This window comes from Dipodomys spectabilis, unplaced genomic scaffold (assembly GCF_019054845.1).
Source record: "Dipodomys spectabilis isolate Male_0828 unplaced genomic scaffold, ASM1905484v1 ptg000158l, whole genome shotgun sequence".
Classification (NCBI taxonomy): Eukaryota; Metazoa; Chordata; class Mammalia; order Rodentia; family Heteromyidae; genus Dipodomys; species Dipodomys spectabilis.
The window spans coordinates 4,639,039-4,657,455 of NW_024870835.1; the positions used below are offsets into that span (position 1 = coordinate 4,639,039).

General features: G+C 42.1%; 1 protein-coding gene across 1 annotated transcript in view; it reads left to right on the plus strand.

Annotated features, from left to right (window-relative positions):
• The first annotated feature begins 4,051 nt into the window (after nucleotides 1-4,051).
• The window catches only part of Saxo1 (stabilizer of axonemal microtubules 1), a 29,070-nt gene continuing 14,704 nt past the window's right edge, over nucleotides 4,052-18,417 (plus strand). The window contains exons 1-2 of the mRNA XM_042692936.1: nucleotides 4,052-4,254; nucleotides 8,801-8,980. Coding sequence (XP_042548870.1) covers nucleotides 4,052-4,254; nucleotides 8,801-8,980 — 383 coding nt within the window. The remainder of the gene's footprint in view (nucleotides 4,255-8,800; nucleotides 8,981-18,417) is intronic.

Here is an 18,417-nt window from a genome sequence, read left to right on the forward strand (position 1 = left end):
ATTGCAGCTGGTCATTGCAGCCTAGGGCTGGTGCTCATTTATCCAATCTTTTCTGCAAACTTGGAGCTAGTAGAGGAGTCATCTTTTATGAATTCCAGCTTGGGGGTTATCTGACCTCAAAGTTGACAGCTCACGGTGATCCTAGCCAGTCCCTGAGCATCCCAAAAGGGGTGAGAAAGTACAGCACATTTTTTTGTTATTTATGCAAAATGAAAAAAGGGCCCTGTGTGAAGAAAGAAATTATGAAACAAATTAGTACATGTGGAGTGTTTGATGTCAGCTGCCTGGTGGAAATAAACATGGTGTCTAGCGTGACTTATCTTTTTACCTTAATTAATTATATGAGACATTTAACATGTTGACACATCAAGCCAAACATCTGGGGTTTTATGGATGATGGCATTTATCCAACTGTTTTCTCTCCCTCCTTTCCAAATAAGATCTGAGCTCACTGGGTCCCTTTCTTTTGTAACTTAGGGAGAAGCCACATATCCCTAACTCCAAGCTTAGTGCTTGTGGGTAGAGGAGGCTCTTATATTCTGAGTAATCGGCCTGTTTTCTACAGGGAGGAATTAGATGGGATGAAATGAACATCCCACTTGGAGTCAGTAAAGCAGGGACTGATCTGCTTTTGCTACTGATTGTTGTGTTGTGCAAATTTCCAATCCCTGTGGCCTGGCTTCTTTATCTGGGTTATGGTTTTTGTTTTCTTTTTGTGCTGATCCTAGGGCTTTGAACTCAGGGCTTAGGAGCTGTCCTTGAAGATTTTTGCTCAAGGCTAGCTCTCTACCACCTGAGCCCTAGCTCCACTTCCAGCTTTTTGGAAGTTTATTGGAGATAGGAGTCTTATGGACCATCCAGCCCCAGCTGGCTTTGAACCATGATACTCATATCTCACCCTTCTGAATAGCCAGGATCATAGGCATGGACCACCAGTGCCCAGCTCATCTGAGATATTGGTGGTGAGGTTATAGTGGGGCAGGGATCATGCTTTCTACTCTGTATAGATCTGAGGATTATACCAGGAATAAAACAATATCACATGGCCAAATTCTAAAAACTATATGTTTTACAAATTATTTATCCATCCAACAACATTTTTTAAAGTGTGTGGGTGTCCCAGGCATTGTGCCTAGTTGGTTATTTAATAACAAATCACCTTTCCCTAGGCAGTCCACAGAGCCTGACCAACAAAAGTCTTATTACAGGAATAATGATGTGATAAGAGTAATCACAATCAGCTTGGCAATCTTGGTAGGAAAGAAATGGTGGGTCGAAGAGAAACTTTGTTTTAAAGTAGGGATTAGAGAGGCTTTGGTTGTTCTTTGTTCTGCCCGGAAGATAGCCTTGGAAAGATTTGTTTAGCACAGCTGTTGGGTACTAGATTTCTTGAGCACAGAGTGAAACTCCAGTCAAGGATGTGAGCTTGCTGCGCTCTGGCTGGGACACTGAAGGGCCATGTGGGAACAAGCCTGGTGCAGCTGACCCCAACCCCAGCGTGTGAGCAGGGAAACTCCTTGTGGTCAGAGGCTCTGCACTTATCATCAGCTTAAATCAAGAGCCTCTTTTGTCCCAGGTGGTTGGACTGAAGCCGTATTGGCCTCCAGGGAAGCTCTTGCTTAAGCAACTACATGCTTATATCATGGAGGCCCTGCCTCTTAGGGATTTGTTTTCATAGTTCCTTAATGTCGGAAAAATTTAAATCTATGAAAAAAGAGAGACTAGAGTGACAAGAACCCCTTCACCCCCAAATCAGTGTGAATGCTGGAAGTGTCCAGCATCCAGCTGATGAAGGTTTTGTCATATTTGGGCTATCCATCAGTCCCGGCTGTCAGGGCAATTACGCTTCTCTAGATGGAACCATGGTGCCACAATCACATTGGAAAGCACATTTAGGGATGAAAGGAAAACTTATCTTTTTGTCTGTCACAATATTTTATTATAAAACATTTCAAGCATATAATAAAGGCAAATTATTTATTTTTAAATTAAAAATTAGATTTAAGTAGTTGTACAAAGGGGTTTTAAGTCAACATATCACTTGATGAGTGTAATGCATCTTGATCAAAGGAATTTCGGTTATATACTTGTCACTTAGACTCTATTATTAACATTGACATAGTCTTCATTTATTTATTCCATTATTCATTCATCTACCTGTCCTGTGTGTGTGTGTGTGTGTGTGTGTGTGTGTGTGTGTGTCCATCCTGGGGTTTTAGCTCAGGGCCTGGGTGCTGTTCCTGAGCTCTTTTGCTCAAGGCTAGCACTCTGTTACTTAAGCTGCAGCTCCACTTCTTTATTTGATCTGTGAAATTTTCATTTTTTTAAAATAATTTTTTCTTGGTGTTTTTTTTTGTTGATTGTTGGACTTGAACTCAGGGCCTGGGGGCTGTCCTTGAGCTCTTTCACTTAAGGCTAGCACTCTACTACTTCAAGCCACAGCACTACTTATAATTTTTTTCTTTATTTTTAAAATTTTTTTCTTTTATTGTAAAGATGCTGTACAGAGGGGTTACAATTATCCACTTATATTTTTTTCTGATGGTTAATTGGAGATAAGAGTCTCATTGACTTTCCTATCCAGGCTGGTTTTGAACTAGGATCCTCAGATCTCAGCCTTCTGAGTAGCTATGAGTTACAGGCATGAGCCACCAGTGATTAGCTTTCTTGTTCTTTTTGTTAGCTTCTCTCCCATACCAAATTTCTTTTTCCTCCTTAAACATGATACTCTCTAACATACTTTAATTCATTTTTCTCTTCTTGGCAACTCATTTCTATTTTTTTAATGGTTTTGTTGTCAATCCAGGTGTCTTTTAAACATGTGATTCGTACTAGCCATCATTTTCAACAGTCTGTAGACATTTCTGCTAGGACTTTCTTCCTTTCCTTCATCTGGTACCCTTGGCAGACATGACTAATCAATCAAGGTATTTTTTTTTTTTTTTGTCATAGAACAGGTCTTGTCTTCAGAATCTTTTCAGTGGGCCACACCCCAGGCAGCCTTTGTTGGTTGGCATATGAGTGTCATCTACTTGTCATATTTGCACTGGATATTTTTTTAAGGGAGCTTGCTCCTGACATGTATTAAAGCGTTTTGTTCTGATTTCTGTTCTTAGAGTCTGGTCCCCTGAAGGACTGGTCACCACAGACTGTCAGTTTATGTATACTGCTCATTTTACCATGTATAATGTACACTGGGCTCTTCCTTATTTCTTAGCCTGTTCTGTTCCCCTAGATCTGTAGATAAGGTGAAGGGAAAGACTGCCAGGCATTTTGTCTCAGGATTGTCATGAAGTGTATGTAGGTTCCTTATTGTGCAGTGTATAAAAGCATTGGTAGCTAGGTATATTACAGATAGAAAATAACAAATTTTAGTTGATAAATTTAGAAGTATACAAACTACTGCAGATAGATACATATGTGTTTCAGGGTAAATGCTGGCTTTGCCCATTCTTGCCTCTAGTATCTGCCACCCAGCCATTGTAGAATCATTCAAAACTATGAGTATGGATGATGAGTGATGACTTTTGTTTTGGTAGTACTGGGGTTTGAACTCAGGGCCTTGTGCTTTCCAGGAAGGTACTACCCTGTTGGCAGTACCTCTAATTCCAGATCCCATGTTTTGGCCTGGGACTTGCCTGGGGCCATGAGCCTTCTACCTATGGCCTTCTGCATAGCTGAACTATCTTGAATAGGTTATTGGTTGAGATTGGGTCTTGATAATTTTTTTTTTTTTGCCTCGATTGGCCTTAAACCACAATCCTCCCAAATTCCACCTTCTAAGTAGCTGTGATTACAGATACATACCACCACACCCAGCCCTGAGTGATGATATTTATGGCTTGTGACTTGGTATACCTCTCCTCCCTGCCTCCATCCCCAGACTGGAAACACATTTTCTTGGGTGTTTTCTTCCCTCATCAGCAGCTGTGACAGTTCAAAGGCTTTCCTCTACTGGGAAAAAGAAAAAGCAGGCTGCAAATCCTTTAAGAGGCTCAACTTTGGGTTTTAAATTGGATTGTAAGTGGAAGTCAGTGATGTGGGGGGTAATATGGGCTGTGGGGTGAAAGCTGTGCTGGCCATCTGTGTGACCTTAGGCAGTAACTCCATATTTCTGGGTCTCAGCATCCACATCTGTGTGGTGAAGTCTAGGCTGGGGACTGGCTGGTCTCCAGGGTCCTCCAAGATCCAACATTGTATTCTTCACTTCCCTGGCTGTTGTTACTACTTTAAGGACAGTCTCTTGTTTATATGGTAAAGAACACTCAGGGAAAGACCAGAGTTTTCAAATACAGATGGAATTGTAGCTATTTGTCAGTTTCTATTGGCATATTTTCAGGATTAGTAGGAAAGATAAGATGTCTGTCTTGGAAGGCTAAAAGGGATTTGGATGAAGGAGGTCAAAATTCTGCCTATTACCCCATTACCTTTAGGTTTAGCTGAGTATAAATATCACATCAACAGCGTATAAGGGTTTACTCCACCCTGCCATTCATATCAACATTGTTATGTTCTTGATGATGCTCATAAAATCTTGATTTTATTTTCATTTTCATTTCCTTTATGGCCAGGGATGTTGAATGTTTCTTTTTGTTTTTCTTTTTTTGTCAGTCATGGGGCTTGAACTCAGGGCCTGGGCACTGTCTCTGAGATCTTTTGCTCAAAGCTAGCACTCTTTAAAACACAGCACTATTTTCTAGTTTTTCTGGTGGTTAATTGGAGATAAAATTTTCATGGGGACTTTTCAACTCCTTCTGGCTTCACACACACACACACACACACACACACACACACACACACACACACACACACACACACACACACACACACACACACACACACACACACACACACACACACCCGCCCGAGTGCCTGTGTGTATCTCTCTCTCTCTCTCTCTCTCTCTCTCTCTCTCTCTCTCTCTCTCTCTCTCTCTCTCTCTCTCTATCTATCTATCTATCATCAGTTGTGAGGTTGGAACTCAGGGCCTGGGCACTGTCTCTGAGCTTTTTTGTTCAAGGCTAGTATTCTACCACTTTGATCCACAGCTTCACTTCTGGTTTTCTTGCTGGTTCATTGGAGTTAAGAATCACACAGACTTTTCTGCCTGTACTGGTTTGAACCGCAATCCTCAGATCTCAGCCTCATGAGTAGCTAGGATTACAAGCCTGAGCCACCAGTGCCTGGTGAACAGGTATTTTTAAAAGCTGGCATTTTAGTAAGCCATACAGCATATTGTGTGATTGAGACTGAAGTCTTTGGAACCTTCTTATCTCCATCACCTTCTGGCCAGGTGACTTTAAATAACATCCCCTAAATCTCAGTTTCCACATTTATTAACTGGGCCACTCTCCTAGGATTGCTGTGGAGATTAGTTAGGACAATAGATAAGTTTCCCATGTGGTTTATAGCAATAGCTCCATAAATGTAGCCTATTAAATTAGAGTGCTTGTCTTGGCCCAGGCAAGGCCTTTCACTTCCAGTACCTGATTTAATCCACACAATCTTATTAACTAGTAAGAATCACTATTCACATTATTACACAGAAGGAAGCTGGAGTTGAGAAGAGCTAAGTAATTTCTCACTATTGCACAATAGTCAGTGGCAGAGGGAGGAGATCTTCCACCTGTGAAGTCCAGCTATGTTCTGCTCTCTGCCTCTTCCCTAGCCCTCTTCACTACATGTACCATGGTAGGCTCATTGTTTTGGAATGTGAATCCAAGAATGGTATTGCTGGATCATCTGGTAGTTTTATTTTTAGATTTTTTTTGTGTGTGTGCGTCACTCCTGGGGTGTAAACTCAGGGCCTGAACACTGTCCCTGAGCTTTTGTGCTCAAGACTTAGTTCTCTACCACTTGAGCCACAGCTTTACTTTTGGCTTTTTGATAGTTAATTGTAGATAAGATTCTCATGGACTTTTCTGTCTGGGCTAGCTTCTAACTGCAATTTTTCAGATCTCAGACTTCTGAGTAGCTAGGATTACAGTCCAATTTTAGATTTTTGAGAAACTTTCACACTGATTTCAGTAGTGGTTGTACTGTTTTAGATCCTATCAACAGTGTGTAAGGGTTTACCTTACCCTGGCATTCATGTCAGAATTGTTACGTTCTTGATGATGGTCAATAAAATCTTGATTTTATTTTGATTTGCATTTCCTTTATGGCCAGGGACCTATCTTTCTTTCTTTCTTTCTTCCTTTGTTCCTTCCTTTCTTCCATCTGTCATGGGACTTGAACTCTTTTGCTCAAAGATAGCACTCTTTGAACCATAGCACCACTTCTGGTTTTCTGGTGGTTAATTGGAGATAAGAATCTCACGGCGACTTGTCAGCCCTGGCTGGCTTTGAACCGTGATTCTCAGATCTCAGCTTCCTGAGTAGCTAGGATTATAAGTGTGAGCCATGAGTGCTTAGCTAAGCATTTCTTTTCTTCTTCTTTTTTTTTTTTTTGTCGGTCGCAGGGCTTGAACTCTGGGCCTGGGCTCTGTCCCTCAGCTCTTCAGCTCAAGGCGCGGGCTCTACCACTTGAGCCACAGCACCACTTCCGGTTTTCTAGTGGTTTATTGGAGATAGGAGTCTCACGGTCTTTTGAACCGTGATCCTCAGAGCTCAGCCTTCTGAGTAGCTAAGATTACAGGCGTGAGTCACCGGTGCCCGGCTAAGCATTCTTTATGGACCATTTGTACTTCGAGAAGTCTCTGTTCAGTTCATTTGCCTATTTATTAATTGGGTTGTTGATTTTCTGGGAATTTGGTTTTTTTTTTTTTTTTGGCTGTTGTGGGGCTTGAACTCTGGGCCTGGGCGCTGTCCCTCAGCTCTTCAGCTCAAGGCAAGCACTCTACCACTTGAGCCACAGTGCCACTTCCAGCTTCTTCTGTTTATGTGGTCTAAGGAATCGAACCCAGGGCTTCGTGCATACTAGGCAAGCACTTTACCACTAAGCCATGTTCCCAGCCCCTTGAGTAATACTTTTTGAGAACTACTTTAGTTCTGATTTTTTCATGGTTCATTGGTGAGTTTCAGAGATGTGTCTGCCTAGACTGGCTTTGAACTGTGATTCTCAGATCTCAGCCTCCTGAGGCACTAGGATTATAGTGTGAGTCCTTGGTGCCTGGCCAAAGGTATTTGTTATTATGTGGTTGTATTCAGAAGTTGACTATGTGCTGAAAGGTGAAGAGAGATTCACAGAGCAACTGTGTTGGCAGCATGTGTATGTGAAATGTTGGGTTTATTAGCAACAGGAGCAGTATTGCTTGGAAAGTAGTTTATATTAAGCAGTGATGAGGTCTCAGTTACTCTCTCTCCTATACTTTTCCTCTTCCTTGCATCTAGGTGCTTCCCTAGAGTACTATGTATTTTCATTTCTGTAAATAAGTTGTAAAAACAATTACATGTCACACTTTGATAGAACTATGCTGGAAATCACTACCATGAAATATTTTCTGGTGCTAGTTCTTTAGGACTAAAGGTGCCCCAGCTGATCTGTAAGAACTGTTTGTGATATACAAATAAATCATGCATTGTGTGTTTAATTTTTGACAGCTCCAACAGTTGCCTGTTGTTCAGCTATAAGTAGAATAAGTCTATTACCATGCATGAAGAATGGAAAAGCTCACTTTAAATTGGAAATTTAAGATATTATCTATCATTTAATAATTCATATCTGTACCCATTGACCCAACGAATGTTTACTGAATACCAGGCAGGATTTGAGGGTAGTGGTCATGTAGCAGTGAATAAGTTAAGGATGCTGAGCCTGATGGGAGAAAGAATAAACAAACTCAAGGTGATTTGCGAGACTGTGCATACCAAGTGAGGAGGACAGAGAAGGTGGTGGTGGTTTGTATTCAGCTATAAGATAATCAGGAGGACGTTCATTTATTTATTTATTTATTATCCTTACAGAGTTAGACAATAGAATTTCAATTCACCCTGTCAGCTTGTAAGTGTAATGCGTTTTGATAAGCCGTCACCCTTTTTGTCATTCTCCCCCATCTATTTAAGGTTGTAGTATTGAAATGAGGGCTGGATCAATACAGTAAGATTTTCTATGTGAAATGGGGTCACATCGTCAATAATATTTAGTGGCCTCAGAAGCGAAGTGATTTTCCTGTGTATAAATGATACCACTTGCTTGCAGTGGTGGTATTTTGAATTGGCCCAGGAACTAACTAGCTCAAAAGACAACCAGCCTAGCTCTAGGGCAGGGCCTTGGTGCAGCTTGTTGAGTTAGTATTAAGCTCTTCATTGATGGCTTGTTGGGAGGCCTCAATACAGGGAGGGCCATTGTGGCCATGCTTGTATATGATTTTATGATTTTGATTAACCAATTACAATTACAGATTCTTTATATTGTTGTTGTTATTTATTTTTGGTGCATGTCCTGGGGTTCTAAGTCAGGCCTGGGCACTGTCCCTCAGTTTTTTTTTTTGCTGAAAGCAGGTGCTCAGGAAGCACCTGAGTCACTGCTCAACTCCTTGCTTTTTAGTGGTTTGGAGATGTGTTTTCATGGGCTTTCTTGCCTGGGTGGGTTTTGAACTGTGATCCTCAGATCTTAACCTCTTGAGTAGCTAGGATTATAGGAGTGTGCCACTGGTACCTGGCTAAATTGTCTTTTAAGTTCTGGTCCTTTCATATGGTTTGCTAGAGAAAAATAAGAGTTAAATTCTAATTTAAAAAATTTTTAATGCTAGGAGTCATGTGGTATATAATCTGGGTCTCATATGGAGGAAATAGCATGATCAAACTGATTGTATTCCTCCAGAGAAAATAACCAAGCAATCTCCATGTGTCTTTTATAGGCGGCATCACTGTCCACATCTTGCTACTAAGATTTATGATAAAACAGAGCAACCATACTTTCTCTCTGAATACACGGAGAACTACCCTACCTATAACTCTTACCTGCCCAGAGATTCCTTCAAGCCCAAAGGGGAGTACAAGAAAGGACCCATACCAATGGAAGGCATGACTACATCCAGGTAAGGGAAAATAGTAGTAATGTACAATGTATAGCACTGAATCAATAACCTATGTACAAAACTGATGTGTCGGGGCTGGGAAGGTGGCTCAGTGGTAGAATGCTTGCCTTGCATGCGTGAGGCCCTGGGTTCGATTCCTCAGCACCACATAAGCAGAAAAGGCTGGAAGTGGAGCTATGACTCACGTGGTAGAGCGCTAGCCTTGAGCTGAAGAGCTCAGGGACAGCGCCCAGGCCCAGAGTTCAGGCCCCACGACCAACAAAAACAAAACAAAATAAAACTGATGTGTCATGTCCATGTAATAATGTGCACCATTAATGCACTCATATGCAGTGTTGACATATGCCATTAATGCCTTCATATTTACTAAATCTGTAAAAGAATATCTTACATTTATTAGCCTGCTTAGTTGTTCGCAAACCTCTCCTAAAGAGAAAGGGTGGTTCTTGCCTAGGAGGGCCCAGAGAAAGACAGAATTTGTCTATATAATAAAGGGAAGGAGATAAAACAATATCATAAAGGGAAGAGAAGAGAGGGAGCTGAAGCTGAAAAAGGAGTTTCTGGGTTTTATAGGAGGCTCCATGTCAGCTTGGGTGATGGGGGTGGTGAACAAGTATTGATACTAGAGAATGGATGGCTACTTTTGCAATGATGCTTTATTTATTTATTTACTGGGCAGTGTCCTTGAACTTTTTTGCTCAGGCTAGGGCTCTACCACTTGAGCAACTTTTCCACTTCCAGCTTTTTTTTTTGTGTGTGATTAACTGGAAATAAAATTCTCACAGACTTTCCTGCCCAGCCTGGCTTTGAACTGCAATCCTCAGATCTCAGCCTCTGGAGTAGCAAGGATGACAGGTATGAGCCACTGGTGCCTGGCTTATGCTCTAAGTTTCTAGGTTGCCTTGAATGTTCAAGAAATATGAACAAAGTATATATTTCCTTTAAAAATTATTCTGACATACTTTAGTTGATTTGCAAACTCGAATTCTTTGGACTAGCTCTCTGCAGAGGCTGAATGGGATAGCAGAGTGTGTGCTTGTTGAAAGGAGCTGGGGGAAATGCTTTAGTCTGAAGGTTGTTGAATGGCTTTCAGAACTCTAGTGAATCCTCCATGGACTAGTTTAGTAACCCCTAGGTGGTGATGCCTATCCAGGAGAGTAGGGACATCTTTGAGCACAATTGAGCAGAGTCTCAGATAATCTGATTTAGTTTCCAGGTGACACCTGCAAGATGAATTGCTCTCTGCCTTTCCATTCTTCATCCCTAAAGGGCAGGATTGCCATGCACTGGATATTGATTGTTCCCACACAGCGTTTGCACATCACAGGTGTTTAAAGGACCAGCTGACTTTCCTCCCTGTAGCTTGCCCTTTGTATCATAATTTTATGCTGTTCTAGTAAAGATTCCAGATGGCCCAGGTGAAGCAGAACAGCTTTTTTTTTTTTCAGGGTAGGACTAGAAACACCCTCTGAGTTAAAGATGATCATATCTACTAGCCTGTTATCTCCATCTACAGGAAGTTCATTTTTAGGTTAAGTATAGGTGGTCCCATAATGGGAGAAAAAAAGGCAAGGGCTTTCTGAACTTAGTGGGAACTATTGGGCAGGGGCAGCTTGAGGATGGGAGGTAGCTGAGGACCTGGTCTGATCCTTTTTTTTGTTGTTGTTGTTGTTGGTCATGGGGCTTGAACTCTGGGCCTGGATGCTGTCCCTCAGCTCTTCAGCTCAAGGTTACTGCTCTACCACTTGAGCCACAGTGCCACTTCTGGTTTGTGAGTGGCTTATTGGAGATAAGGGTCTCACAGACTTTCCTCCCTGGGCTGGCTTTGAACTGCGATCCTCAGATCTCAGCATCTTGAGTAGCTAGGATTACAGGCGTGAGTCACTAGTACCAGGCCTGGTCTGATTCTTAATCTCAGTTAGGTCACTTTTTTTTGGTGCTAGTCCTGGGGCTTGAACTCAGGGCCTGGGTGCTGTTCCCGAGCTTTTTTTGTTCAAGGCAAACACTACTACTTGAGCTGCAGCTGCAGTTTCAGTTTTCTAGTGGTTAATTGAAAAATAAGCTTCTTAAAGACTTTCCTGCCTGAGCTAGCTTTGAACTGTGATCTCAGCCTCCTGAGTAGCTAGGATTACAGGCAAGAGCCACTGGGGCCTGGTGAATTAGGCCACCTTTATCTTAAGCATTTACCGCAAATGATTTGGTCTGAAGTTCAATGTTACTGGATACATTAGAAATTATATCACTGCTTTATAAACTTACCATGTATTATACTTTATGAATCTTAAGTTTGGGTGACTTTTAGCTAAGAAAATAGCATCTCTAAGATTTGAAAGACCACAACAAAAGATGTTGGACATTCTTCAGCATTGCTTGCTTCCCTCCCTTCCTCCTGGCCTCCCTCCCTTCCTTCCTTCCTCTCTTTCTGCCTTCCTCCCTTCTATTCCTCTCTTTCTTTCATGCCAGGCCTGGGTGCTGTCCCTGAGCTTTTGTACTCAAGGCTAGTGATTGTCCACTTGAGCTATCTCTACTTCCAGTCTTTTTGGTGGTTAATTGCAGATAAGAGTCTGGGCTTTCGTGCCTTGGCTGGCTTTTGAACAATGATGTTCAGATCTCAGCTTCCTGAGTAGCTAAGATTACAGGTGTGAGCCACCGGTGCCAGGTCTGCTTTTTCTTTTATGTGCTCATGGACAACAGCAACCTGAGAGCCTCAGGTCTATATGTAGGAGATGTCTATCTGGCAGAAAATTCTAAGAGTAGTGTTGAGGGCTGACACACAAACTCCATCCAATTCTGGGTATTCTCTCCACTTTATAAGCAATTTTTAGGAAATCAACACTATTTTAGATGTGAAGTGTTGATGTTGTTGTATTAGGACTATATTTCCTATTATAGAGGTTCAGAAAAGAGTTCTCAGAGGGTTGGATGCTGGGGGATGCTTTTTGTTTCTTGTCCAAAGCTTAGGAGAACAAAGTCAGAGCCTTTCACTGGTGCAGTATTCCTGCCCCATCACTGATCTCCTCCCCATTGCCTAGCGCCAAGGCCTCCAGATGTAGCCCTTTATTAGCTCCCTCCTTCTGTCCTGCTTTGCAAAACAAAACTTATCATCTGACCTGTCCTAAACTACCCTTGCCTCGTGTCACATACAACTATAAACATATCATTCAGAAGGCCCTCTGTCCTTTTAGAGCCACAGGAACAGTAGATGAAGTTCACATCAGGCTGCAGCTAGAAGTTACTAAAAGAACTTTCAAAACAATCTATTAATGATTATAGGGCTTGAAAAAGAAAAAAAGGCAGTAGCCAGGTTACCTATTCGGATGGAAATAAATCAGGTTTGATTCTCTCCTCTTCTTTATTTCCTATCCCAGAAAGAAAAGCCAGGAGAAAATGAGTAGAAGACATCTATTCTCTCCTATGTGCCTCAGTTTCATTGTTTCTCAACCCCAAGCCTGCCATGCTGAGAACAAAGTTATGTCATTATTCAGGGGTTAGAGAAACACCCTCTATGTGTTCCTAGAGACTTCTGGGGGAAAGGATGGTCAGCACTAAGTCTTTATCTGGGATTGTCAACTTTGCTTTTGAGACCTTATCACCACATTGTTCCACTCACTTCCCTGTGTAAAGATTGACTCTGCAGAGTTTCTGAGATTGGCCATTGGGCTTTCACCTGCTGCAGGAAAAAGTCATGTGGCCCAGGGCTTGGCTGGGTCGGGTGATTAAGTCCAGACACAGAAAACACCTGGTTTCTGGAAAGGTTATCATCCCAGCATGGGACATGATTACAGCTGCACACAACTCTTAGTGACCATAAATCTTCAGGATTTACAGCAGGTGCCATAAGGAAAATATGTGAGAGTTCCAGCACTGCTTAGTGTGAAACTAGTTATTGCAGCCCGTGGCAATTCTCTTGCATACGATTTGCCTTTAGTTCAGGTGGATCTGAGATCAATTTATGAATAAGAGGTTTGTACGTCAGGCTCCATTTGGCCTTAGGCATGTCACTAGATAAAGCACTTGGGCCATTACTTCTGGGACATTACTTTTGTTAGCTAAGTCAGCTCCCTAAAGATGGCATATTTTCCCTAAAAGGAAGTGGGGCCAGGGGTAGAGTGGACTGGAGGCACAGAGGGGCAATAGGGTTGAGGTCACACTGGATGGATCTGCAAGGCAGTGCGCAGGAAGCTGGTAGCATACACTTTTGTTTATTATAAGACTCTTTAGTAAATGGAGGAGAGCAAAGGAGGAAAGTGCTGAAAGAGAGCCTTTGATACCCTCTCTAAAAGCAAGAAAGGAAGTGAGAGAGTTGGTCATGGGCTCAAGGCTTGCTCTACCTATTGAACTTTATACAATTTCAGTTGAAATACATACATGATTTAAAGTTTATACCTTTGGGGATATAATTACTTCCCTTGAAATTGTGCCCGATGAAGACAACTGGATAAAATTCTTAGCATTGACCTTGCCTGGGTAATTTCAGAGCTTTTGAATTGTCTAAACAATATGAGTCTTTGAGTTTGTGGATATTTAAAAGGAGACATTTTATCTAGTGCCTGATAAATCTGTTTCCTTTTTCCTCCCCTCCCCTCTCCTCTCCCTGTTTTTTTTTCTTCCTTCCTTCCCTCTCTCTATTCCTTTGAAGAAAATTTTTGTTTATCAAGCGGGTGATTTTATTGGCCTCAGCATGCAAAGTACCTGTCTTAGGTAATAGTATTGTAAGGTGAATCCAGCCATGAGAAACAGAGAAGCCATATTTTGAGAGGTCAAATTGAGAGTCTTTACTGGAGAGCTGGTGTCTGCAGGTGGACTCCTGTCTCAAGGACCTGTAGCCCTGAACAAAGCCTGCACTAAGCTTTTAAAGACAAAAACCACATGCTTGGGGTGAAGATCAAGCCTTAACAAAAGTATACCTTATATGGACAAACTCAGGTATAAGCTTAGGTACTTTTAGGTGCTTAGGTACAGCAGAACTTTTCCATCTAGGGAAGATATACCTCAGCCTTTCCATAGAGGGGAAATCTTAGATGCTCCTCAGAGGTGGCTGACTCAAGCCATTTAGAGAGGTAATCAAAGCAGAATCAGAGCATTCTCTATGAAAGTTTTCCTAAGGCTATGATATCTGCAGTTCTCTGAAGCAGGGTTCTCCTAGCTCACCTTGAGCTAGGCATCTGTATCTAATGAATGGCCTCTTACCTCTAGGCTTTTCAATACTGGGTAGAAACCTCATTCTACCCAACAAGACACCAGGTGGCTGTAAGAAGTTACATAGACTCAGCCTTCTCACTTCAACAGCTCCAACTTCCGTTCTGTTTTCTGTCTTTAGCAAGGTTGTTTAAAGTCTGCCTCAAGCTTGTGAGATCAAGCAGGGATTAAGGCCCAGTTATAAACAGAGCTTTGACTTTCCAACATCAGTTCTCTCCTTCCTGGGATTAGTTCTTAATTCCTAGCATCTGTAGTTACCTCTGATTTGGTCTTTTGGTTCTACGTCAAAAAAGATAACAAACAAAAAATTGCTTTTTAGCTACTTGGCCTGTCACAGGCTCTTTGCTTTCAGATGGGAAGTTGTGATTCTTAAGGAGTTAATGGAAACGCAAGCAGTGAAGACCCAGCCAGTGCTCATAGCTTCTATTGATTCTCCTCCAGAATCTGCTGAATTTGGTCACTCTTTAGTGCTTTCTACAATATTTTTCCAGACTATATGAAATGGTGATAAGGGGCTACCTTCTGCCTTGGTAGGATTTGAGGAACTGAGTACAGGAGGGAGATAGTACTTGTTAGGTAAATCAAATAGGTAGGTTTAATTAGGTAGCTGATGAAGAGAACACCACATGGTATTCAGGCAGGAGAGAGTTTTATTACCCAACTGCTGCCCTTCCATGCTTGGTGGAGTCACACCTGGCTGAAAGAGGCCAGCCAATGTCCCACCTGGGTTTAAGTAGGGAAGGGGTGGGGGTTTAAGTAGGGAAGGGGTGGGGAGAGGATTCAGCCAGGTGTGGCCAGTAGGGGGGAGGTGTGGCCACACTGGAAGCAGATGTGACCTCCCACAGGCATGATGGGGCCAGGGAGGGAATTCCAGGATGTGACCTCAGTGAAGAGGGAGGTAACTAACTGTCTCCCTCTGCCAGTTTACCTAGGTAAAGCAGGTACTGGGGGAGACTTGACCAAGAGGAGGGAGGCGCCTTCCTAGTGGGCCTTACAGTATTGTGTAGCTTAGATGCTGGCAGGAGCATGCTGTAATTCCACCTGTTCCAGTCCGATGAGGAAGGGCTGTGTCACATCAGGATCAAGGCAAGGGATCAAGACCTGTAGTTTACCCAAGCTATCTTTTTCAGTACTCTGTGTTGGGCTCCCCCCGCTTGCCTGGGATGACATAATTGCTTCCTTAGAATGTGTCCTTTGACCTAGGGAAGTGTGAAAAATCACATGTGGCACTAATAAAATAAATCAACTGCAAAATAGCATCCCCCCTCCCCAACCCAGAGCAGACTATGATAAAAAAGGGAGAAATCACAGGAAGTGAGATCACAGAAGTCAAGGAAGGGAGCCTGAAAAAATGTGTGAGAAGATGGATGCTGTGAAGAGGACTTGGCGAGACCTGGATTAGAAGCAGAGATTGGCTCTGGAAACAACATGGTACTTGGAAGTCTTACAAGAACTAAGAAGTAGAATGGGATTTGATGGTTGGGGCTTAGGCAGGAGATGAAGATGGCAAGTAGACCACCCATGGACATTCATTTCTAGGAGAGAGAGTAGGAGAAGAGACTGGAAGGGAATGAAGTCCAGTGAAGGACTATGTCTTATTTTAGTTATTTTGCATTCAAGATGGGAGAGTCTGAAAGAGATTTAAATTTTGACAGATAGGAAACAGAATAGAAGCTGGTCCTCCATGGACTATTTCCTCTCAAGAGAAGGGAGAGATTCAGGGTAAGGGTGAAAGATGTTTTTTTTGGCAAGATGAAGGATTCTTTTAAAAATAGATTCTATTGCTGGGTGGCTCACACCTGCAATCCTAGCTTTTCAGGAGGCTGAGATCTTAGAATCACAGTTCAAAGCCAGCCTGGGCAAGAAAGTCCATGAGACTCTTATCTCCAATAAATCACCAGAAAACTGAAAGTAGGGCTGTGGCACAAAGTGGTAGAGCACTAGCCCTGAGTAGAAGAGCTCAGGGACAGTACCCAGACCCAGAGTTCAAGCTTCAGGACTGAGTAAAAAAGTCTGTTTTTATTATAATTGATTCCTTGGACATAATAACAAATTCTGAAATTTGTATAATTCTTTAAAAAGACTAAATCAAAGTTCAACAAAGTACTAGGAAATGGGTGCTTGCAAGAGGAGAGAGGTGGGTCAAGGGAAGAGGGGTAGAAGAATGAAGGTGGGGAGGGGGGAGAACACAGGCAAGAATTTGTTGTTTATACCAGAGAAATATAAGAAATATAAGAGAAGGGGTGAGTTGAAGCGGGGTGATGACAAAGATCAAGATGCATTGTACACATAAACTGCTTCAATTGCAAAAATTCAATATATAACCTAAAATTAAGATTAGTAAGGAAAGAGGGGGGTGGGTTGGGAGGGGTGGGTGAGAATGTTGAAAGGGGTGACATTGATCAGGATGTACTGTATTCATAAACTGCTTGAGTGAATGGCAACTCCTATATACAACTGCTTAGAGATCATAAAATATTAAAAATATGTATTTTTTTATCGTGAGAATACCGTACAGAGGAGTTACAATTACATGGGCAAGATAACAAGTACATTTCTTATCAAGCATTGTTGCCTCCTCTTTGTTTCCCCTTCCCATCCCTTCCCATACTCCCCCCTCCCCCACCCAATCCTCCCCCCCCCCACCAAAGTTGTAAAGTTCGTTTTTGACATAACGACTTGTACATCTCATTGTTGCAATGGGTCCACCTGTATCCCTAGTTAAACGATTTGTTTTTGTCCTTCCCCTCCACAAATTATACCAACATCAAATACAGTGAAAGCAGGGGTTATACCGTGGGGGAGGGACATACAAAGCAACAAAGAAATCATCTTATAAATATGTTAGAAACAATTGCATGGAAGAAATAAAACCATTTAAATAATTATCTTGGGATTCATTCCCCTAACATCAACTTATCTGATCTAAATATGTATATATTAAACTGGAAGCATGACTCTTTTCTCATGGTGAAAATCTCCATTTCCTAGTCTAGGTTCATGTCTGTAGTTAGCTATTATGGTATTTCCTCTGTCTTTTTTTTTGTCAGATATTTTGTTTAACTCCTTCTCTAGCTTTGTGAAATGATTTGGGGTCAAGTTGTTATGACTTTCTCAGCAGGGCCACTTTAGCCTGTACTTAACTCTGAGTTTAACTCTTGGCCTTCTGTACTATATAACTTTTATAGCACTTTACCTAAAAGAAACTTAGATGCTTGACAAATTTTTTCTTTGTTCATAGCCATGGTCGACACAGGCCTTAGGCAATGGACACAGGAAAAGAGGAAGGGATCAGGGGTCTCCAGTAAATGGGCAGTTTCTAGAAAGAATACAGACTTTTCTTTTCATAAACTTTAAGGCTGTAAGATTGTCTGATTGGGACATGTAATTATGATGTGGTTAATATCAGGTTTCAATGAATGTTCTCAACATAAAGACCTAATGAGGGGGGCTGGGAAGGTGGCTCAGTGGTAGAGCACTCGCCTTGCATGCGTGAGGCCCTGGGTTCGATTCTCCAGCACCACATAAGCAAAAAGAAAAAAGCCGGAAGTGGTGCTGTGGCTCAAGTGGTAGAGCGCTAGCCTTGAGCTGAAGAGCTGAGGGACAGCGCCTCGGCCCAGAGTTCAGGCCCCACGACCGGACCCCCCCACCAAAAAAAAAAAAACAAAAAACCTAATGAGGGAAATAATTCGCTCTAAAGCCACAGTAATTATTTTTGTGTAGTGTATAAATGAGTCAAACTTCAAATTTAAGAGATTTCCTCCCTTTAAATGTAGATAACTTCTCCCCTATAAATCATCTTCCATGGTTAGAGATAATGAGTAAATTCAATAATACACAATTGAATAGAACTGGAATTTGTACTACAGGAGATTAAGGAAAAATTTCATTCCTTGAATGTGGTGAGCAAGAATGTTAATGTTTCTTATTTTGAAACTGACTGGGATAGTTTGTGATTTGGCTTTTTTTCCTGTGAAGAAAGCAATAGTGTATTAATCTTGCTCCAGTGGTCACAAGGCCCAGAGGCTAAAAAAGAAGGTTCATGCAGCATCTTTGAGAGGAAACTGGCTTTCTCAGTAGAAGTCATAGCAGAAGCAGATTCAGTGGCCTCCCTGTGCACAGTCTGGGCATGGCAGGCCCAAGTCCAGGAAGCATTCCTTTGGTGTTCTAGGGGTAGAAGGCTCAGTATGGCAGCTCAGGTGTCCCTCTGAAGGTGTCCCTCCTGCTGAGTTTTGGTG